Below are 25559 nucleotides of genomic sequence, written 5' to 3' on the forward strand. Positions count from 1 at the left end.
ATGGGCTCCAGAAAGGCCGCTGTGAGTAAGTTCAGTCACTCAGAGCTCATGGTGAACAACACACACACATTCTCAATCTCACAGATCATCAAATCCTGGAGTCACCGGCTGTGTCTCATTTCGAAGGCTGAATCCTCCGGAGGTCACATTTATCTGCCGCAAACGTCATGAGGCTCTTCATCTCAGTAAACTGACCATTACATTCCCATGAGGAAACTACAACAATTTACACTTAACTAGCAATAACGCTCAGTTTTATAATGGAGACTGTCCTGAAATAAGACGTTCTTTATGACGTATGCGGCCGATAAATGTGACGTCAAGAGGACGCAGCTTCGACACGAGACACAGATCCATGAAAACAGACGCTAAGAAGCAGAGAGTCGTTCTTCTCCTTTCAATAAAGCAATTTACATTCTTAGAGCATATGTGCAATCATTATTATTTTAAACTTATCTTTTAATCTTTAAAGTTTTTTTATTACTGATTAAACTATTAAGTATATTACTGTGAACAAGAATTATATTGTTTTTGATGGTTTCAATAAATTAAAAAAGAAAGATTGTATGAACTAAAGACAGTCTGTGCTTGCAAAGATTATATGGCTGAATAAGTTTATTTTTTTATGTCTGGCCTTTGTAGATTTTTTTTCAGTGAAATCTAATTTTGAGTTTTAAAAGCTTCAAAGTGTGTGTTTGCTCATTTCACAGAGAGACCCAAACCTGTAGTGAAGGTGAAGCCTGATGTTCGTGTGTTCAGAGGAGAGAGAGTCACTCTCACATGTGTCATACAGGAGACAGGAGTCTGGAGGTACAGCTGGTATAAAGATCAAGATAACAGCAGAAGAACAGACCAGATCTATTACAGCACAGGACAAGACCAGATCTATATAATCACATCTGTGGATTCGTCTCATGCTGGTCTGTACAGATGTAGAGGAACTCTGACTGAAACCCAACAGTACTCAGAGATCAGTGATGGAGTTACACTGACAGTATCAGGTGAGTGTGTTCATCATTTCATCACATCACTTTAACCTGAAGACATTGAGTAGAAAAGAGTTTACTTTGTCTCACACTCCGTCAGATTATGTTAGTTAAGAGTTTGTAATCATCTCTATATACAGTGACAGGCTGATTATGATCTCAGATCTTCTCAGAGTTCATTATCGGTGCTGCGTTCCAGTCCATTTTTAGACACGCACTTGCAAACTTCCCTAAGCACTTCTCCTCTGGGGAATCCTTGCCGCCATTTTGAAGTGTGTTCCACTTCGTGAAGTGGACGAGGGAAGTTTATATGGACAGACCCTCGTTCCCTCGATTTTGACCGTGGGAGCGAGTCTACTTCATATCATATCACGTCTAATCACCACCACAACAGACAACTCTATGATATATTAATTCTAATTTTTTAAATTGAAAACAACCCAAACACCATATAAACATTTGGATGCTGCATTAAACAAATTCTTAAAGGGAAAAATAATAAATAAACTCCACAGCTGATTCCAAGTGATCAAGGGCTTAGGACGTTCAAGTTCAGCCCATTGCAGTTTCCGCCAGTAGAGGGCAAATCAATGACGTACATCCGAGTGAACGAGACGGAGGGAAGTTAGCGAGTGAAGGGCATGACAATTGTGGACTAGAACGCAGCCCAAGAGAGCGGGGAACAGCCTAATACTTTTTGACTTTCTCAGTTTGTGTAAATTCACTCGGGGTTCAGAGTATTTATTTTTTCCCACATTAATTTCACACATGTCTATTATGTGGTTTTGTTTGATTAATACAGTGTATACTTTTCTTTTTTTTTCTTGATTTACCCCATACGTTGTAACATGACCACATGACACCTTAAAATGTGATCTAATTAAAAAATATACAAGACAAACTAAAATATTTTGTCCAAAAAAAAATATATATAATTACTAACTTTTTCATATAAAATAATGGCATTTAATAATTAAAAATAAATATATATTTTTTTGATTTACAACAAACACCACACAGCAACTATCAAGCATAGTTCAAAATATAATAATAATGAATAATTTCTGAACATTGACGCTCAGTCTTTATTCACCTTTTTCTCATGATTTCTCACTAGAATTGATAAAAGTGTAGAATAGAATATCATAGTTCTAATAGAGGCTCATTGTAACGCAGTGTGACAACATGCCCCGCCTGTACAACTGGATTCAAACCCTGCTAGTGGCTTCTGCTGGTTAGATCCAATAGATTGGAGATTAAAATAATATATAATTTTAAATAAACAAAAAAAGATGTAAAAACAAATATTGCATCACAATAAGTGTAATTGTGATTTTCAAAACATTTGGTAACTAAATAGAATTTTATGCAACATGTTACAATGTTTATGACTGGTAGGATACAGTTTTTATTATTGCTTGACAAAAATTTCAAGATTTCAATTCCATTCTTATTGCTTGACAAGAATTTTAAGATTTCAATTCCATTCTTGTGATTTGATTCCGATTTTGATTCAATATTGAATAATTTGGATACATGTTTATTTTAATTTTTATTTAAAAAAATAATCTCATCTAATGCTGTACACATAGAGGGCCCAATCTGCTGGTATTTTTAAAGGTTAAAAATAAAAAATTAAATTAAATATAATGCAGTTTTTGTTATAATAACAATTATTTAATGACATAAGTAAAAATATAATAAATATGTAATATAGTGCTCAGCAAAATCTCCTCTCTAGCTATTTTTTCTATTCAATTAACATTCTATGGTCATTAAATGGCTTTCTTGAGGTAAATGTAACGTTATGTGACATAATTGTTCTCCTGCTGTTATACTGACCTCTTTCCGTGGTTGAAAAACACTAATTGGTCGATATTATGTATACTTTCGGTAAGTTGTACTGCATCTTTAAATAAAAAAGTAACAGATGATCGGTTCACGTGCACTTGAACTGAGGCGCTCAGCGATCTGTCACGTCACATTTACAAGCGCCAAACGTATTTTTGTCTGAATTTCGTAATAAAATTGACGGAATCTAAGAGCTGAGAATTAGTTTAATATTAAAAGTACCTCTTTGCTCCGCAATTTTTCTGTGCGTGAGAAAATGGATGTGTGGCGTGAGAGCGTGTGAAAAGTGTCAATTGCGTGAGTCTCACGCTCAATGCGTGAGAGTTGGCAGCCCTGGTAAACAGGATGGTGTATCGTCAGGACACAGGAATAAAGACGAGCAGATGTAATTTCTTCTTTTAACTGTATTGAGCTCCAGCAATACTCATCAGAACATTCCAATATCCAGTATTGTCATTTTAAACAAAAGAAAAACTCCAAGGCACTCTCCTGGAATATTAAAAATGCCTTTATTTTATGGCATAGTCAAAAAAGACTTTTAAAATGACTCCAACGCGTTTCAGCACACTGGCCTTCGTCAGGGAATCAAACAGCTGTAAAGGGTTACAAGTGTCTTTATAGTGGAAAAACCCCAATGATCAACTCCTCCCACTAGAAACAAAACTACAAAAACTACAAACATGGATGTCTAATACAACATGTCACCATAATAGCATTTAGAAAAAAAAACGAAAAAAAAACACATAAACATTGGTGAAAGTAAATAATGTCAAATCTACAAAAGGCTTTACAGAAAAACCATTAAATCTAGCTCATCATTTAAACCCGGATATTTAGTGGCCTGTAATTTAAAAATCCAGAAAGCCTCCCTTTGATTGAGTTGGCGCTGTCTATCTCCTTTTCTTATCGAAATGGGGATATGATCAATTCCATAGGCTTGTAAAGTTGATGGGTTACTATTATGCTGCAGAAAATGCTTGGCCATAGGATAGTTGAGATTACTCATACGAATAGCATATTTGTGTTCTGCCAATCTATCCTGAAAGTGTCTTTTTGTTCTACCAATGTAAAAGACTTTACATTCTGTGCATTCCAACTTGTAAATAACAAATGTGGTTTTGCAGTTTATAAAATGATTGATAGTGTACTCTTTCTGAGAGATACAGTCTTTAAAGGTTTTGGTCTGGACAACATTAGTACAGTGATTACAGTGATGACATTTATAGGACCCCTTTGGTTTAGTTTTCAACCAAGTTTGTTGGTCATTTGGTTGAAGATGAGTATGGACTAATTTGTCTTGTAAAGTTGGACATCTCCTGAAACTGATTAAAGGTGGTTCCTTGAAAACCTCCCTTAGTGTTGTATCACTCTGAATGATACTCCAATTGTTCTTAACTATCTGTTTAATTCTTTCTGCCTCTGTGCTATATGCTGTCGCAAAAACCACTCTGTCATTTTTCAGTGTGGGACCACTTCTTTTTTGTAATAGAGTTGGTCTGTCCCGACTTCTAGCTTTTGTATAAGCTGTCTGAATGATATCGTTTTTGTATCCCCTTGCCTGGAAACGTGCCGCCATGTCCTCTGATCTAGTTTTAAAGTCATTTTCCTGGTCACAAATCCGTCGCACTCGTTGGAACTGTCCTAATGGAATATTCTCTTTTAGCCTCTTAGGGTGGAAACTTTTTGCATGGAGGATTGTATTTCTGTCTGTTGGTTTTCTATATAAAGATGTATGTAAGGTACCTTGATTGTCTTTATAAATAAAAAGATCTAAGAAGTTTATGCTTTCTTTACTGTAGCAAAGATCCAGTTTAATATTTGAATTCGTATTGTTCAGAAATCTGTGAAAAGCTTGTAGTTTCAATTCCAGTATTGTCATTATAGTCTGATAAAAAACAAATAAATCACCATTAGGTACTGTCATTTAAACAGTTACAGTACTTAAATTACTATGCAACGTAAATAATAAATCCACACACGTAATACAAATCAGGATCATCAAACATAAATATCTCAATAAACACTGCTATGCCCCTTTAAACATAATCTACAATTACATAAACGAGGATATTACTCTTTGGAGAAATATAAGGAGCTTCTCCTATCTCACTGACCAGTTCACATGAAACTGTATTAAAGGGGTTTACAGAAGGAGCAATGGCGACATCCTCTGGCCAGACAAGGCTACTGCACAAACAGCGTCCGCACGATATTAACTCTTCTTAACTCAATGTTATAAACGTTACTACGTAACTTAGACATCAGAAGGCTCACACCAGTTAACTTATTATTTCCTACAGTGTTTTACAGCATAAACATTGTTCTATCACTATAAATCTCACTCATCACGCTGGGCACATGTTAATGCACGGTAATTCTACAATATAGAAACACAAACACAACAAAGTGACAGTCACTTACTTTTCGTCATTAACTCAACACATGAATATTGGAAGGTGAATCACTCAGAAGGGACTAAAGAAGCTACACAACACAGGTACGCAGGCTAAACTATGCTGCTGAACTTGAACACGTTTCCCAACACACTATAACCAACACACACACTTCCTCTACCGTAACCACAGAAGAAGAGTCTTAAAGTGGTAGGCACCCAGAAATGTCAGAGCCTTTTATACACTATGGTTAAATAAATGTTCAGTGATATCATCCAAAGATTTTTCACTATATTGTTGATATGACAACTAGTAAGTGGGTGGTTGACATGACATGGCCTTTTTTGGTCCAATGTGTCAATGTTAAGTAAATTATAGAAAAATATATCAAAAACTGTGGTGATATTGTTCAGAAAGTGCTGTTTTATATGGACATACAGAGCATTCATGGGTTTAATCTTCCATTTTTTCACAATTTTCAGCCAAACCAGAATAAGCTCATATGGCGTGACTGTCCCAAGCACATTTCACAAATTTTGATTTTGAATAAAACCCAAGAAAATGAATTCATTTTCTGTTTATTCAATCATATATTGATATCCCAGATGTCTACTTGTGAGTCTGCTTGACTAAAAGTTCAGGCATAATATTTTGAAGCCACCCTTAACTAACACATTTTGTCCCGAAAATGGATATCATTAGGTGTGACGCCATATTGCTTTTTTTAATGGGCAATTGTTTGGAGACCTTTGGGGAGTGGGGGTCCTCCTTCTTTCAGGAGGAAGAACAGCACCTCAGAAGGACACTGAAAGTTACAATGTGAGTTTTCTCCCTTCATGTTTTCAAAAAAATCAAGTATATCCGGCACTCCTGCTTCAGTTCCCTTTTGCGCTGTCTTTTGGTGTGACACATTTAACACGAAAATGCCCAAATGAAATTACTTTTCAGTCAATATTACCTTTAAAACTATATTGTCATATTGTAGTTAGCATGGTTTTAGCATGTTAGCATAAAAGCACATTGCTTAATGTCATGCTAAGTACATGAAACCTCATATGGTGTGACACAAAATCATAAGGTGTGACAGGGTTTTCTTGTCACACCATATGATTATTTTGTCACACTATATGATATGAACTGCATTTAAATACATAAATAATGCTCTTAGATACATATTTTATAACTAATAGTTAAGTTTATTGAATATTTCGTCCTTTTAACACATTTTGATTAGCCTGGGTTTCCCCATGCTGCCTTGAGCGCAGCACGATTTTATTCACGCTGCTAGGCAGCCTGGACACCATGGACCAGATTTTCCCCTCAAAAAGGGAACCAATCACAGAACGGGGAGGGAGCAGCAAGACGATGACGACGTCTATGCGACACACTGAAGCAGTTTGTTTATATCTATGGATCCAACATGGCATCAGACGCGAAGTTACCTTTCAATGAAGCCTTAGATAGTGTTCTAAGTAGTTTAGAACGCAAGTTTATTTCGTCTTCTTCCTCGTCGAATTTCTGTCGCTCCTCTACATACGTCATCTGGTATAGTTGAAACGATTGGCTATGAGCTACGTGCAGGCACATTTGATAGACATTCGTAGCGCCCAATAAACGGCTCTGGGCATTCGTAAACCACGCCTCAAATACGAGAAAATGAACATGTGGTTCCCAGACCACGTCTCATTGAGAAAGAGGTCTGACGTTAGCCAGGCTACATTTTGATACTATATTATTTACACATTTAATATCTATTTACACCAACGATGAATCCCTACTATCCCATTTTCAAGCTGAATCTATGTTAAACTACAGCATTTTGTCACTCAAATGTTTCCCTTTATTTATTTATTTATTTATTTATTTATTTTTTCAGTTTGAGGTAGATTTCAGTAGATGGCGAGATAATGCGAATACAGAAAGAACAAGGAAATGATACATCATACAGAAATGTAATATATGGGGAGTAAAACAATGACCGAACAGCAAGCTGATGATGTATCATTTCCTTGTTCTTTCTGTATTCGCATTATCTCGCCATCTACTGAAATCTACCTCAAATTGAAAAAATAAATAAATAAATAAAGGGAAACATTTGAGACGTACATGGGCACTGACATTATATGTAATTTACATAAATTATGTAAATTACATATAATGTCAGTGCCCATGTATGTCTGCTGCCTATATGAGAATATATGCAAAATTCATATATGTAATACACATAGACATACATGAAACATATATTTCAAAATATAGCAAAAATGGCCGTTTTCATGTAAGTGCCATATATTTTCCCGTATATGCACATAAATGTGAAATATATGTAAGACGCATATATGTATACATGCATGTACTTATTTCCATAGTACATACTTTCACTTATATTAGGGATACAAATCTTATATCTGAATGCCTTGTAATTAAATGCCTATAGTTGGAGATTTTGTGTCTGTATTGTGTGAATACCAAATTTTTTAATACAATAATGCAGTGTTTTCTTTGTCATTTTTGACAAATACATCCACAAAGTACCATAACCATATGCCACAGCTTTAAAAATGCATAGTTTACATAAATTTATTAAATATGTGGAAAACAAATATGTATGTCACATATTTATACTTAATGTTGTCCATATATGGGAGAAACCAATACTATACTGTAATATATGCAGATATATGGTATCATATATGGATGAACTCAAATATTTTCTTCACATGTTTGGACACATAAATGTTCATATATGTTGCAGGCATATATTGTGTTCTCAGATAAGTCAAATATATGTATAGATATATGTCATACTATTTAAAATATAAGTACATATATGGCCATATATTACATTTTTGTATGGGTCATCCTCATTTTGAAACGAATTTATGCATTAAATAAAAATAAAATGTTCAATGATTTACTAAAGATTATTAGAATTCATGTAATTAATATTCAGCAGATTAAAATAAAAAGTGCAACATCAAATGTTATGAACATGATTCTTTGCTACTTTGAGTAGAACTCACTGTTTTAAACAATTTTGTGATTTTTGCTGTAACTGAAGCAATGATTCACTTGTCAAACTAAGTTTGGTTGTTTGTTAAATGCAGCTAATACAGATTTTTGCATACAGATTGTTGTGTGGTGTGACATCATATGGCGTGACACCATGTCATTTGGTGCGACATTCAGAATTTTTAAAGAAATGAAGGCTTTTTGGTTATTAATCATAAAATCATCAATGTGACAGATGGGGAATAGTGCCAGCAAAGGTTACAAGCATTTTGGTACTTTTATAACAAGGTATTCCCAAATTAATTTGAAGTATATTGAAATATTACAAGTAAACGTCTTTCTATGAGTGTTGATAAAGTAAAATAATGCAAAATGTAACATATTTGCACATAAGAAATGCTATACTTTTATAAAATAATGATAAAGAATCAGGATAAATTGACTTACATTATCACATTATACCCCTTTTTAATTTAATACACAATAACATTCATGTCACACCATATGACATTTTTAGTCCCTAAGACAGTAAACTAGTAAATAAATGTACATTTCAGGACAAAATCTACAAGACCACATATATATTTGGAAATATAAGAGTTGGTAGAATATAAACCAATGAGTTCCATGACTTACATTTGAGATTTTTTTAGCTAAATATGTCAACCACCCAAATACACTTAGGCCACATCCACACCAAACCAGAGTTTCCCGATCCAATCTTTTTTCCCTCGTTCTAAAAAAAAAAAATACCATAAACACAACGTCCTCTAAAGAAATATTTTTATATTGTGTACGCACGAAACCACTGAAACCGACTCAAAACGCTGTAGTTCACATGCCAGACCAGTGTGTGGCGCTGTAATTCTGCCACAGAGATACACTAAAAACGGAGAAGACTCGGAGCATGTGTGTAAAACTTGAGCGCTGTATACAATAATAATAGGCTCAGTAGTTTCTTCTCTATTTTATTTATTCATTTATTTATTTTTACTAATAACTTTATTGAACAATATAAACAACCATAAATGGCCTGGTACAAAATATGAAATGTCTTAATCAGACAACAGACAAGCATCATAGCATGAGAAATAAAATATAAAGAAATAAAATAAAGAAATAAAACAAAAATACATTCAAGTGAATAGTACATAAAGAAATAAGAGGCTCAGCACCATTGCAACACGAACACGTGGGGTGATGACATCATTGTTTCACAGAATACACGGATTGGCTGTACACACGAAAACGCAAGTGTGTCGGTTTCAAATTTATCCACTCTGGGACCCGGTTTAAAAATATAGCGGTTTCAGGCTCCCAAAACGCCGGATGCGTATGATTTACGTAGGCTATACAGCTGAACGCGTCTCCGTGTGTACGGGCTCTAAGTTTCATCATGCTGGCATGTGTGAGTTTTAAACCGTGTGTGTTACAACTAGCTCTGCGTTAGTTTGTGCCTCGCTCACCCCTATCCTCCAGACATGTTCAGTTCATTCATGAGCTGCTGCCCTTCAGATTATCCTCTTCCGGAACAAAAATATATGGGAATATACTGCAAAATATAATGCAATATATTACATAATACATGTCCATATCAAGGGGCAACATTCTAATCTGAAAAATGAAGCCTACCTGGAAGTGCGAAAAACTGCAATACATTGAAAATCCGCTAGGGCGAGGTCCCAAAAGGGAGCAAATGTCCATAGACCCCATGTTAAAATGTCCATTTTCACAGCATAAATTCATGTTTTTACAGGTTGGTCCCATGGACTTTTATTGTATTTTTCGACAGGTTCCGAGTGCCTGACAACTGTGAGGGGGTGATTTTTTCGTTAGTTTAGATCGTATTTAGATATAAAATGTATGACAAATAAGGGCATGGTTAGCTTTGATTGACAGCTTGATTGACAGCTGATAACGAGCTAAGGAGAATGACAACATAAGAAGCGCCATTTTTAATATACAGTTGAAATATAATACTACTGTTTCTGTATCATGAAATGTAGTTTTAAGAGTTTTTCAGGCGAGAATGTAGTTGTTTAAAGCTCAAATCTGTGGTTTATTTATAAAGATTTATGATAATTTTATCCAGTTGTGAGATCCAGCGATGACCGGGCGCTCGGCGTTCATGTTCCCCGCCTGGAACAGCCTTTCCTCGGCTAGTCGTTCTGAGGTTTGCCGCTGACTCTGGCGTCTCTGTAGTGGTTAAACATGAGATATAATTCGTCTTGTCTATATCTAATGGGCGATTTTTGGTCTTGTGAATCTATAATTTGTTCCCTGGCCAATCGTTTTGGCTGAGGGGAAGTTTCATAACTTTATAAGCTATTTAACTTTACCGTTGTATGGTTAGACTAGAGCGCTGACTTTGTATGTTTGACTGAATTGTTTGCTTTATTTGTATAGCTTCTTGTATCTTTTACTTATACTTTTATAATAGCTAATATTGATAAAACTGAAATTTAACAAAAAGAGACTGGGTTGAGTTCTGTCATTTTAAATTTTAATACAACGAAGATGATCTGTAATGTTGTTTACTGCAACATCTGTTGTTTAGTACAAATGCACATATTGCCTGGACCATATTAAAATGTTAAATATATTTATATTATATTTAAACGAAAAGAGGCAGGGTTGTGTTTATTTCGTTTTGTTATAAATAGGCTAACGTTATGCAGTGAATATAATCGCGTTGCCTGAACCACATTTGTGTGGCTATAATGTTTAAGATTTCTTTAAATGAAAACGAAAAGAGGCAGTGTGGTGTTTTATGACATATTTTGTTTTATTGTTGCCTAAAATATACATACAGAGGTAACTGGAGTAGCAGAGCGAGCTGAGTGACGCACACTGTTGCATTTGCAGAATAACCGGACTCGTCCTCGGGAGTCATTCTCCTGAGCTGGACTTGGCAATTAAGTCCAAACTTCTATCGAGAAACGCCTAATGTCGGCGCTTGGCTTCTTGTGACAAACATGCCGAGAAGCAAGAACAAGATCTGCTGTATGTCATCCATTGTTGTTTATGTTGCTTTCTTCACGCGAAAATGATGTCGTTCCAGTCTCACACAAAGCCCGCCCTTTTACCCATATATGGATTGGCCAGAAGGTGGGCGGGGTTAGGATTTCCCAAGATTTTCCAAGATGGCTATATTTTTCAATACACTGCAATATATGCATTGACCATTTGGCGATATATTAATACCAGTAGCGGGTGGTGCATTTCACACCTAACCTTCAGTGGTGTCCCAGCTGAATTAATCCACCTCTTAATACGTTTTTAATAGTGTAGCGCTCCGACTCTATAATTGTGAAATTGCGGTTTTATTTTGCACCGGCAGTTATAGGGTTAATGCGGTGAGTTCGGAGAAGGCCGGGTAGAGAAACGAGCGAGTGAGTTCGGCTGGTGCGTTTGTGTTCAGTTGTTCTGTCGTTCTTCAGACGTTACAATAAATAAATAAAAATAAATAAATAAATAAATTAAGAAGAAAATCTTATTCAGCACTGAAAAAAAAACGGGGACAAAAATAAGCATTATACTCACCAAAACTACTGATTATTTTTACATATTTTTTAGATATTAGTATTGATTAGGCCAGTGATTCTCAACCGGTGGGCCGTGGGCCTCGGAGCGCCATCTGGTGGGCCGTGTAGGCAGTGGTAGACTACCCCCAAATAATTTTTTATTTTATTTTTTTAATTGATAAATCTTGTTATTTTCTAATTATCTGATTGTTCTTATGTATTTATATGATCCAAAACACTCAAGTTAAGTCAAGATGCATTATCTAAAAGCTAATTTATGTTTAAATATCGCAACACCAATCACGTCACAACGTCAGATTGACCGTTTGTTCGATCAGATGCAGTAACATTACTTTACTGTAATATGGATCGTGTTCTGAAAAGCAGATGTGGGAGTGCAAGCAAAAGCTTTTAAGTGTGTGGTGAGAAAAGATGACGCTGAATAGGCTACATTAGGCTTTATAAGGGCAGGTACTGAGACTAATATATATATATTACAAAAGTTTATGGTTTATCAGTTTATGGCGAGCAATATTTTAATTTTTAATGCGTTAAATACACGTGAAATATGCGTTAAATACGTGTTGTTTGCGCATGACAAATCAGTGCGTTAAATACACGTTTAATATGTGTGAAATACACCTGTTATACCTGTCCTGACCAACAAGCTCTAATTCTAATCCTGTAAGTCTTAAATACTTATATATAAAGTCTTAAATAACATATTAAAATACTTTAAGTCTTTTAAATTCATTTAAATTGATATCACCTGTGTACCTAATTACTGTTTGTCTGATGAGTGATCAATCTCTGAACAAAAAGGTTTCAATAAGCACCGCCTGCTTGCGACAGCTGTAAATGTAAGCAGAACAAAAGCTCACGTTTTCCAAAGACAGATATTGATAACAATGATCTGTATCTTAAACCTGCATTGATTGCCTTCCTCGACTGTAACTGATTTCCACACACAAATGTTAATGTGTTGATGTTAAAGCTAGAATGTCCACTAATGTGTTTATATACAAAAAGGCCTGAGTGGAGAAAAACAAGGCCATTTTATTTTTATCTAAATTTTCATAAAACAGCAATTTAAATATATTATTTCTATAGGCTATACAAAAAAAAAAAAAAAAAAAGACAAAATAAATAGGCTGAATAAGCTGATCTATAGCATGTAAACGGTGGTAGCCCAGTCTATGAACGGTACACCCCCCTAAGCTCACAGAAATGGTTAGACCCAAGTCTTCAGCAGCCAATGACACTGACCCGTTCAAACTGATTTTTACTGTGTATTTCACGCGTTTTTTTAAATACGTGTTGTGGTCGTGTTAAAATTCACGTGTTTTTGGCCCTCTTGGCTTTCCATAATCCGGTGTGCAATCCCCTTAAGCTGAAGTGTGTTGAATGTGGAGAAATGTTGTCAAATGAGGCGCTAAAACCATCAAAGCTGCAGAGACATTTGAACTCAAAACACCCGGGCTGTGTTGGGAAGCCAAAAGAATATTCTTTTAAACATGTTAATATCGCTAATTGTATTTGATAAATTATACTTACAGTATGTAAATTGGGGTGAATGAACTTTGTTGAACATTTCTGCTAATGAATAGAGAGAGTGTTCCCCTCTTGTGTGTCTGACCTGTTGTTACAGGTGTGTTAGCCTGTTATTGTTACTGAGTAAACCTGACAAGTGTGTTTTATATAAGGCCAGTTTTCATCTATAGCTGACTTGAGTCTGTTACAGTGGCATAACAGATTAACAGCAGAGAATATCATTGCACTTTCTGAATTCTGTGTTCATACTATCATATTTGGAAAGGTGATCCTCGGAATGTTTTTATTCAGTCATTAATGGGCCATGAGTTGCAGAAGGTTGAGAACCGCTGTATTAGATTACATTTAGTACTAGTGCTTATTCTTGAGCTACTAGTGTGAGCAAGTGCTCATTCTGTGGTGGAGTTTGAGAGGGATTGACTCATGACGGTCAAGGGAACACTGTGGTGACTAGTTCAGATTACTGGTCTGGATTAGTTCAGATTACTGGTCTGGATTGGTACAGATTACTGGTCTGGATTAGTTCAGATTACTGGTCTGGATTAGTTCAGATTACTGGTCTGGATTGGTACAGATTACTGGTCTGGATTAGTTCAGATTACTGGTCTGGATTAGTTCAGATTACTGGTCTGGATTAGTTCAGATTACTGGTCTGGATTGGTACAGATTACTGGTCTGGATTAGTTCAGATTACTGGTCTGGATTAGTTCAGATTACTGGTCTGGATTAGTTCAGATTACTGGTCTGGATTAGTTCAGATTACTGGTCTGGATTGGTACAGATTACTAATCTCCTGTGCTCAGATAATCCACGGTATATGAAACCCCACAGAAGAATACTGACCGTCATGGGGAAACCTCAGAGTCAAAATAAAATACACCGGTGTTTTGCCAGATGAGAAGTTTATTTACTATTTTAATTAATTTTACTCTAATTCATTTTGTAACTATATAATTTATCTCTTTTAATTCCTTTTATAACTGTTTTAATTTCCCCTGCTTTTATTTTGTGATTATTTTTATTCCTCTCTATGTAAAGCACTTTGAATTGCCATAGTGTATGAAATGTGCTTTATAAATAAACCTGCCTTGCCTAGTACTTATTCTTTACCTAGTGCTTATTATTTAGGTACTAGTGCACGTGATAGTATGTCACAAAGTTGCACGAGTAAATATATCTGCAATATTATATTACACATGCAGTACCATATCTGATCACATGATTGATATGCATGTTGGTTTTCATGTCAACAGTTCAAAAGACAAAACCAATTAAATTTTATGAGGAAAAAAGGTCTGAAAAGGTTTTAAATATAAAGAAACAAATGATGGATTATTGATTTGTGATGCGGCGTGAGCTGTAACGCACATACGTGTTTTTTTATGCATTTATTAGAGGTTGAATTCAAATCAAATACTGCTAAACCGCCCATACTACTTATCAATAGATGTCTACTTCATAAATTTTATGATAATTATGGAAATATATGGATCAGATCACTCTAAACGTATATGGAAATGGAGGCATCCTTATATGGTCATTTACAGAGCTTGGCTGTCATCTAGTGAAAAGGTTTGGTACTGCGCCCAAACTAAATCTCACTGAAAGCTCATTTTTTGATTTTTGATTTTATTTTATTTTTAGCTAAAATCTGTAACACAACTTGGCTTTGATTTTCTTGCAGTTTTAAAGTAAAACATGTTTTGTAAAAATATATATTTTATATAAATAATTATATTTTTTACATTATACATTTTCATAAACTCAAACTTCTATAACATTTTTTTCTGTTTCACTTTCATAATTTTCACTTCTACAATAATCTTCCAAATGTCTTCTTTAAAACAAGAGCAGTCATAAGTCTATATTCCTAATCATTCTTGAATTACAACTATTTAAGTTTGAATAGTCATAATCATTGATGTGTCATTACAAGTGCACAGGTCATGTGAGTGATTCCTTCAGAGTGAACACGGTGAATCTGACTGCAGTAGATGTGAAAGATATCAATAAAAGTGATGTTATTTCAGCCAGCGCTCATACAATCGATTATTATGGACTTCGACCGAAAACAGGATGTAAATACAGGTATGAGCGCTGGCTGAAATAACATCACTTTTATTGATATCTTTCACATCTACTGCAGTCAGATTGACCCGTGTTCACGCTGAAGGAATCACTCACATTGGCTGTGCACTTGTAATGACACATCAAGGATGTTAAGAGGCTTAAAACTTGCCCTATTGAAGTCAACAGGGTGCAAATTTTAAAAAGAGGATAACACGGTGTAGGCAACACCGATTTTTGTCGTTGTTCTCTGTATTGACAGCACTCCAAATGTACAAAAAAATGAGCTCAATGTTAAAATTGACCGGAGTTCTCCTTTAATATAGTTAATGGTAAACAAACTTGGCTTGCTGTCCTCAAAGGAGGCTCGGACTAAACCCTCTATGACAGTACAGCACAGAGGAAGAATAAGATAAATGGAGGAGGAGGGATGGCGTGAGAATTGTCGCTGCTGATATTCGCTCATAATGATGATTGACAGGTCTGAATGTTTAGGCTCCGTTTTGGAACTTCATTTATTGTGATGTTTCATGAACCTGCTCTTAAAGCTACAGTAGGGAACTTTTAGAAAACGTTGACTTAGCGTGAAAATTTGAACAAGCACAACTTACAGGTCACTCCCCCTCGCTCTCTGCTGCGCTACAGCCCTCCCTCCACAGCTCCTCCCCCACAGCTCCTCCCTCCACAGCTCCTCCCCCACAGCTCCTCCCTCCACAGCTCCTCCCTCCACAGCTCCTCCCTCCACAACTCCTCCCCCACAACGGAGCCTGCCATGAACGCGCAGGCTAGTAAACATGCAGGGCCACTGATGACGGCGGATAAACAGTTATCGCACATTCACTGGTAGGGACGAAACATCAACAATATGCTTTACATTGACTATGGCCTGCCCATACTTTGACTACAAACTTGGTCCTCAAATCATTACGTATTTTGCAATACATGTAATGTAACTTCATAACGTTGCACTCTTTCTATAAGTTATAAATTATTTCAGCAACATGACAAGCCAGTGAATTAGCAGGTTTCAATTGTTGCTTTGCACAGTGCGTGACATTTTATCTGTATGTTATGAGGCTAGAGTTTTGACACTGAGTCAATGGGCTCCGACGCGCTTGTTTATCGTCATCGGTCTTTTTCTGTTTAACGTTACCTGTCTTTGTTGTATGAGCAGGTGCCACTCGAGAAATTGGCAGTTTTAGTTGTTTAGTTGTCCGCCATTAACACAGCTGCGCGGCACACCGGCAATCTTGATTTTGAACGACGGTGTGATCAGCGCGTACACAAGCATGATTGACACTGCTAAGACACTCCTCCTGGCTCTGATTGGTTGTTTCTTACCGGGAGCGGTGTATTTCTGCAAATGGCAATAGGACCACTGGGAGGAGCCTGAGGAGCTTAATTTTTTCACAGATTATCTGTCTCATATTCTACTGTCAGGAAATAATCACAGTTTTAACAAATATGTAAAAAATATTTTTTTTACAAAAGTTACCAACTGAAGCTTTAAATGCCACATACAAACAAAGCAAAATGTGACTGGTCACTTTTCACATTTATCAGACAGTTCTTACCATATAAATTGGCAGATTAAACTGCAAAATGGACGTGTTTTTATGCCATTGGTTAAAAATCTGGTACACAACCAACAAACTCTCATGGAAATGTTTAACTATTTTAAATTGGCAAATCGTTGACTATTGTGTATGAATTTGTACAATCTCATTAGTATAATGTTTTTGTGCCCCACTGATGGTTGGGTTTAAAGGTGGACCTTGATTAGCGGCATCCAAAAGACACATAGAGGCTATAGAGGAATAATCCTTTGCGACTCGTTTGCAGTCAGTCGTCATTTCCATCATAAAGACTGATGAACTTAGCTTGCTTTCAATTTTATTTTGATAAACTATATAAAGCTTGATACGGCATTCAAACCGATGCAATACGGTCAACAGAAAGTTTGCTCCGCTACTCGCCTCTTCCAACACTCTCAAACAGTCCACCATAGGAGATAATAAAGACAGCAGAAGTGATCCGCTGTGCCTATGTGACCGTGAATAACCAATAAGAAATGACAAATAAGAATTTATGCTCCTACCATGCTTACTTTTTTCAACAACAAAACAGTTTAAACAAAACAATCAGTTTCTTATAAAATAGTTGTGTTTTTTCATTAGATTTGGTAAAACTACACTAGCATAAGAAAGCTTGAGAGGTATAAAGTACAATTCATAATATCAGTATATTTCTAATGATTTGTTTTGCTGTATTCTTATTATATACAGAATTAAACACACATTTCTTGTGATTGTAGACGGTGAGGTGATTCTGGAGAGTTCTGTTGATCCTGTGATTGAGGGAGAGACTCTGACTCTACACTGTTTACATCGATCTACAAACTCCTCGATCCTCAGCGCTGATTTCTATAAAGACGGATCACTGATCCAGAATCAGACGACAGGAGAGATGAGCATCACTACTGTCTCAAAGTCACATGAGGGTTTCTACTACTGTAAAACAGAGAGAGGACAGTCACTCCACAGCTGGATCTCAGTCAGAGAAGTCTTTAACGGTGAGATGATTTAATGAGAAACGCCACACCATTATTATATACTATTATATATTATAGTCTCTGGCTCATATTTCTGCTGGAGCAAAATCAGTTATTGACATCAGTGTTTATTGTTTCACATAAACGAAAGCATAACCAACAAATCACATGCAAAATATACTGGTCGGAGACACGAAGGTTGAGGATCCAAACACAGTATTTATTAGTGATGTTACGTTCTGTGCCGAGGCTTCGGAGTGTGTGTCGAGAAATCCCGGAAGTGAAGCTCGTATCGAGGCTTGTGTCGCTTTAGACCAATGATGTCATTGATGATGGTTCAGGAAGCGGTTCCAATCTTGGCACAATATTTTGACAGATATATAAACTCATGGTTTAAACCCAGACACTTTCATAATAGTAATATTGCCCCTTCTGCGTATTATGAGCAAATAATTGATTCACACACATTTGGAAACCCCTTTTTTGTTCAAGCCAATACATTTATAGAAACAAGAATAAGCCACCTTTTTCTTGCTTCTATTAGGAGTTGAAGTGTCTTTTGTGTCAAAAATACACGGCCAGTCCGTTAAAGTGTTGCACATTTTCACAAACACAAAAAGGCAAAAACATGAAACATCTTTGAAATTCTTTAGGCCAATTCTTCCAAACAGCGCTCAAGTATGTAATGTCTCCAATTCCTGTGGAATCTTACATGTTTTGAATCCATATAATATCTTCCTTAGATTCCGATTTAGACAATTTCCTCATATTTGACAGCCAGACGGTGAGATAACTGCTTCTCCTTCCTCTCTTCAATCCCTTATATGGGCATATGCTGTTTTCCCTTATAAAACAGCATATACTTGTATGAATACATATAAAGAGGAGTGGCTTTAAAGCTAACTTAAAGTAAAATATACAAGGACAACTTTGAGTAAATGCAGTACAGGATAACTTCAAGTAAATTCTTGAATAATACAGCACTACACATAAAACAGAAATAAGATGAGAATAATAATAATACAAATTGAAAACATATTAAATTGGCTCTTACAACATTTATTACACAGTTATGTAATACAATCATTATATACCATCATAAAATACACATTGTATTCATATAAATAGATTAGTCTATGTGGGAATATATATTTTTAAATTATTTCTAAGCCTTAACTGGCGCAAAATACAGTGTATCACAGACAGGGCAGGACTTAAACTGAGGCTGACAAACTCTCCTACAAATGACCTCAACTAGAACATCATTATGGAGTAGCACAAAATACACAACGTTTTCTGTAGTGGCTGGGCCGGATCAGCACCGAATATAACGGTTCAGCAAAGACGATGGTTTGGCCAGTCGGTGGAAAAGTGGCTTTTGATGGAGCAAAAACGACAATGAGACGTAATGGCAATGAGACGGGAGAGAGCGCTCAAAACTCTTCAGATCGCATTATTTAGTGGAACATGAATAGAAACTGTCATCCTCTGAAAAGAAAATGAGGCATGAACATGAGAATTAAAAGTAGCCACGTGATCACAAATTAATCAGAGCAGACGCGATTCAATTAGTGTATCCTTCTTATATGTAAAATTATTAAAAATACCAGTTTATGCAGTTTAATTATGGCCTCTAAGACCGCAGTCGGAAAATATTAGCCCCGGTTTATAGCCCTCGCTCGTACTGGCTCGACAGTGGAAAAGCAGCTAATAATTTCTGACTGACATGTAACTGCACAAATCAAACAAACATTAACGTGTAAAGGTAGAGACCAGTCAAGCTCAATGGTAAGTCCGGCCTTGATCACAGATCACATCAGGTCACCTGTAATGGATCTGCTTGTTTTACACTCTTTGACCACCAGGTGGTGTGAGCAAATGAAGCCTCGAGAAATGAACCCTTTAGTGAAGCACTGGGCTGAAAAGCTTCAATGTTCCATGAGGCTTCATCTCACCACTGTAAGAAATTGTAGTCTGCCTCGACCCAGATTCCACTCCTGAATATATTTTAGAATGAGCTCATCCCCAAAATGGCTTAATTATCATAGAGATTACGGCAGTCAAGTTATATTGTTTCTTGACCATTTGGGTTGATCACATCCTGAGCAAATGGTAGTCAGTTGTAGAATGGGACTGGGTGTGGGACACAGAGAACCTTCTCAGACAATGGGGTGTCTCAACTTCATTAACATACAGACCACAGCTGTCACAACAGGAGCAACTTCATTTACATTAAGAGTTGTAAACTGTAACAGGATAGAAGTTTTAAGATTTGGATGTTCTGGGTTCATTCTGACGCCGGTGAACCCAAGGTGCTTTGTGTACCTTGCCACTGCTATACTGTAATAAACATTATTACAGTAGCTCATTTTGAAGCAAAATGAAGCCTCATTTTGCCATCACTACAAACAATAACCGAGTTAAGGGCTGAGGCGAACAGAGAAATCCAACTGAACAAGCAGAGAATCAGGAAATCCAGGAAACAAAGTTTTAGAAATGCAGTTAAGACACATGCAACACTTAGCGATGAATGACTGAATTGACCATCAGGCTTATAAAGGGTGAGCTAACAAGGTTAATGAGACACAGCTGAAAACAATGAGTGCTGATGAGTTTGGGCAAAGGATTATGGGTAATGAAGTCCATGACAGAGTGGCACTGGTCTGGGATTGAGTGTCCTCTGGTGTTTATCAAGGGCACTCCAGCTGGTGATCGTGACAATACTGAGATTTAGTGAAATCAACACCTTATAAACAACATCCCGCAACTTTTCATTAATTATTAATTATTTTTGTTTTTTATTTATTTACTCACCCTCATATCATCCAAACATGTATAACTTTATTCTTCTGTGGAACATAAAATAAGTTATTTGGAAAAATGTATGTGTGTTTTTGTCCATACAATGTAACTGAAAAAAATCCTTCAAAATATCTATTATTATAGTAAGGATAGTATGATCTCTGTAAAATATCAGTCTTTAAATGCAAGATATTTAAAGTGTACCTAAAATATACTTGCAATAGTTTCACTTTAGCACAATCAGATATACTTAAATTTAGAAATCTATTTTTTGTTCCACACAAGAAAGAAATTCAAAATGAATGTCAGTAAATTTCGGCAGATTATGAATTTTTAAATGAACTATTCCTTTAATACAGAGCTCTGAAAGGGAAATGGTGGTGGAATAAGATGAGACAGGAGGAAAAATATTTTTGTTTTATATTCACTCACAAACTTTGTTGCAGAATAATGTGCTTGTGTTTCTGTTTTTCAGGTCAGATTTCTGTCCTCAAAATCCTCAGTTCTCTTCTGGCTGTTTCTCCGTATCTGCTAGCGACAGTCGTGCTGCTTTACAAATGTTACAGAGCGAGAGGTACAACTACTGTCTGACACACACACACACATACACACACACACAGACACACACACACACACAACTCTCTCTCTCTCCTCTCACTGACAGATCTGCCTTCACTGCCTGTCTTTTATATTATATAAATCTATATTTTAAACAGATAATGGACATTCATGAAAGCAATAACTGCAGTGGAAAAAAAAAAACATAAGACATGTCCGTTTAAATGCTGAAAATGTTTTATGTGTGTATTTCACAGTTTCAACTGAAGACCAAAGTCAGTTCATCGTAAGAGAGGAAGAAACTCCAACCTGATATTAATGAGCTGCAATAAACGAGCCTGACGAAATACTTTTTTTTGAAAACGCAAACTTTTAAAAACGTGTTTCACGTGTTTTGAAAACGAGACCATTATCATCTCTGTGTAAATACAAAAAATGTGAATTTGTGAAAACAGTGACATCATGCACATGCGTAGGCTATTGCGTGTTTAGTCTATAGGCTTTTTTAAATGAAAGGTTCCTTACAACAGACTCAAGGATGATATATGTTTTCGAAGCCCTTGTGTTCAGAGGTTTTGGCATTTTCTTAAAGGAAGTAAAATTGACTTTATATCAGAGGAGAACATTCTAAGATTGGGATTATAGTGAATGTTTCTGGCTTTGTGAAGGTGAAATTTACCCAGAAGACAAAGTAATGATTATCAAGATTAACATCCTTAGAATGGAAATCGGACAAAAACATGATAGATTATGTAATTTGTGTCTATAGGCCTGTGCGCTCAGCTCGAGTGAACTATAGTAAAATAATGTGTGTATGCGCAGTCCCGTTGTCTTCATTTACAAAGTTGCATCGCCAACTACTTGTCATGCGTAATACAGCATTATTAGTCGTTTTTTACGGAATCCGTGTGAACAGGGATATTTTTGATAACGTTGTCATCTGTACAAAGAAAAAAAAAAAACGTTTCTGTTTTTAGCACATCGTTGTCATGTAAACGTACCCTTGTTCTCCAGAGTGCAGTGGAAATCCTCCAGTAGGCGGCGGCAAATCACTGTCAATGAGTGAGTCATTGAACCTCATTCAAATTAGGGCTGCACGATTAATCGCGATTAGGAAATCGCAAAGGCTGCAATTATTTTTTTATGCGCACCTTGTCATTGATGTACGGCTCTGTAGACACTGTGAGTTTGAGTCACTTATAACGCGCATTTGAAAAAGCAACACGCGTCAAACATCTTTTCCAACATGAGAAGCATTTATGAACCTCTTGTCCAACAAAAGACAACATTTAATAACATGCTTTTACTCCAAACTCACTTCATAAGGACAGTTGAGCTCATCCTTCTGTGAGATGATGTGATTCTTACACAGAATAAGGCAGTCGTGTGTTTATGTTACGAAAGAATAGAGGGGACAATAGCAAGTAAAACAGGTCTTTATTAGAATATAAAGCACCAGTCTCAGAGTGAAAAAGGAAGCTGACAATGTTCTCAGTAGAGTTGGAAGATCGCCGATGCAGTACTCAAGGGAGGTGTGTAGATCACAAGATCCTTCTCAGTGCGATGGTAATCTCTGATGAAGGCAAGGCAGCGCAGGCTTGCGTGGACAACTCGATCCGATGGTCAGACGTGAAGTGATGAACCCAGTGTTGGTGAAGAGTGAAGACAAACTGCAACGACGAACTTCCAGACGAAGACACAGACGAATACAAAGCCGGAGACACGAGGAGCCGAAGAAACGGAAACACAACAGGCAACATCCACAAAACAACGATCTGACAAACACAAGACGCATGAGGTGAGTATAAATAAGCAGTGGTAATGCACAACACCTGTCGCTGATCTCCCGGAGGACAATCAGCGACCACGCCCACACACACACACATTCATTCACAAAACACACACACACACACAGTGCAAGGGAGCGTCAATGAATTCCTCAACCGTGACAGTTTATTAGTCATGTTCAATCAATCAAAGCATTTCAATCTTCTGTTTATTGAACAGACAGTATGATGCCCGATAGGGATTTCCTGGAATGATGTGTGTTATTGTATTACTACTTCATATTTGCCATGTGTGTGAGACGCCCTCTAGTGTTCAGGTGTGTGTGTGTGTGTGTGTGTGTGTGAGACGCCCTCTAGTGTTCAGGTGTGTGTGTGTGTGTGTGAGACGCCCTCTAGTGTTCAGATGGAGCAGCATTTACTACATTTACTACCGATCAGCTGTTCTGCACTGACAAACTGTGCATAAAATAATCGCAGCCTTTGCCAAATCAAATGCGGTTTCAAGCGATTAATCGTGCAAATCTAAGAGATTATTTCATTACGTGTTGCTCAGACGAGCAACGGTTCTCATGTGGCTTTGTTTAAAACTATTTTCATTTAGCAAAAAAACAGACAATATGTGTCTATAATGTAAGTTACATAATATTAACTTGTTTATTTAACCGTTCTATAACAATATCACACTTGCAATATGGTTTTCCAGGAAAAACGGCACTCTTGCTCTTTACTTATTGCTTACCTATATCATAAATAAAATTCAGGAACTCATATAAAATAATATTAAAATTCAGGCATTCCCCAATGTATTGATTTTGTTATAACATTTTTGTGTTCATAAACCTGTGAAAACCATTGTTGTCTTAACCATAAACTGTAAATAAAAATGTTGTGTGTGTGTGTTGTTGTGTATGTTCTTCCAATAGCTTACAATGATATCATGTTGCTTGTTCTAGATCACTCGTCTCAGTAATTAGTAAACATGCCAGTTTTATTCTGTATCAAATGTTCTGTATAAACAAATTACTAAATAAACAAGTGTGGATTTTAACTTATTTGGATTTGCTCTTTTGAACAATTGTTAGAACCCTGATCAAACTCAAATGCCTGTATATTTCTAGTGATCCTGAAGATCTTGAGTTTGTTCTGGTGTTTTTCATTATAGGGTTTGAGCTAAACTCTGCAGGAAAGTGGATCTTGAGGACTGTAGTTGCCCATTGGTTTTGTTTAATGTAACATCAATGCTCTTTAAATGGTTGGTTCATCCCAAAAATGAAAAAAATGAAATCACCATCATGTCATTCCAGAACCCGTCGAACATTGAACCCGGAAGCGCTGCACTGTGTTTATAGACGCTATTCTCGTCGCTTCATAACATTAAGGTTGAACCACTGAAGTCACATGGACTATTTTAACAATGTCTTTACTACCTTTCTGGGCCTTGAAAGTGGTTGTTGTATTGCTGTCTATGTGGGGTCAGAAAGCTCTCAGATTTGAGATTTGAGGCCAGCAGCCGTATCACCCTGTAGCCCAAGACTGGTTTCCCACTGAAGCTCAGCAGGGTTGAGTCTGGTCAGTTCCTGGATGGGAGACTCCTGGGTAAACCAGGCTTCTGCTGGAGAAGTGTTAGTGAGGCCAGTAGGGGGCGCTGCTCATCCTGGGGTCTATATGGGTCCCTAACGCCCCAGTGTAGTGATGGGGACACTATATGTCAAAGAGCACCGTCCTTCGAATGAGACGTTAAACCGAAGTCCTGACTCTCTGTGGTCAATTAAAAATCCCATGGCACTTCTCGTAAAGAGTAGGGGTTTAACCCCGGTGTCCTGGAGCCACAGTCCTTCCATTGGCCCTTATCAATCATGGCCTCCTTATAATCCTCATCCACTGAATTGGCTTTATCACTCTCTCTCTCCTCTCCAGCTGTAGCTGGTGTGTGTGTGTGTGTGCGCGCGTGTGTGTGTGTGTGTGTGTGCGTGTGTGGTGAGCGCACTGGTGCCGTTGTACTGTGGCTGTATCATCACTGGTGGTGGTTGAGGAGATTCCCCTGACTGGAATGTAAAGTGCTTTGGGTGTACAGTAGTATAAAAAGCGTTATATAAATGCCTCATTCATTTCATCAGAAAGATCTTCATTTGTGTTCCGAAGATGAACAAAGGTCTGACGGGTTTGTAACAACATGAAGGTGAATAATTAATGACAGTAACTTCATTTGTGGCTGAACTAACCCTTTAAGGGAGAATATGTGGCTCTTAAAAGAGTCTTTGGGTTCCCTGATCAGACAGCCGAGCTGCTAAACACATTTATGCTCGTGTGAGGGATGATATTTTACGTGAATACTGGAACAGGCCTTCAGCACTAAGCCATGTTTACGTAATAAATAATGCAAGCAAAATTTACATCACAAATATGGAAACATTTGTATTTGTGCTGGGAGTTGTAAATTTGTTTGGCTTCATTGTTCATAATATAGCCATAAATAT

The 25559-nt window shown here is 36.7% G+C and overlaps 2 protein-coding genes across 2 annotated transcripts in view; both read left to right on the plus strand.

Moving 5' to 3' along the window:
* Nucleotides 1–24276, plus strand: LOC311078916 (low affinity immunoglobulin gamma Fc region receptor II-like; the record flags this gene model as incomplete). The annotated part of the gene is made up of 5 exons (XM_084107969.1): nucleotides 1–25; nucleotides 711–1001; nucleotides 17699–17956; nucleotides 21213–21311; nucleotides 21553–24276. The coding sequence occupies 5 exons, from the start codon at nucleotides 1–3 to the stop codon at nucleotides 21606–21608; spliced, it is 729 nt and encodes a 242-aa protein (XP_083964095.1). The 3' UTR covers nucleotides 21609–24276.
* The window catches only part of LOC311080145 (basement membrane-specific heparan sulfate proteoglycan core protein-like), a 176373-nt gene that overhangs the window by 114132 nt on the left and 36682 nt on the right, over nucleotides 1–25559 (plus strand). The window lies entirely within an intron of this gene.

The sequence above is a fragment of the Abramis brama genome, assembly GCF_963993115.1.
Source record: "Abramis brama genome assembly, chromosome: 3".
NCBI lineage: Eukaryota > Metazoa > Chordata > Actinopteri > Cypriniformes > Leuciscidae > Abramis > Abramis brama.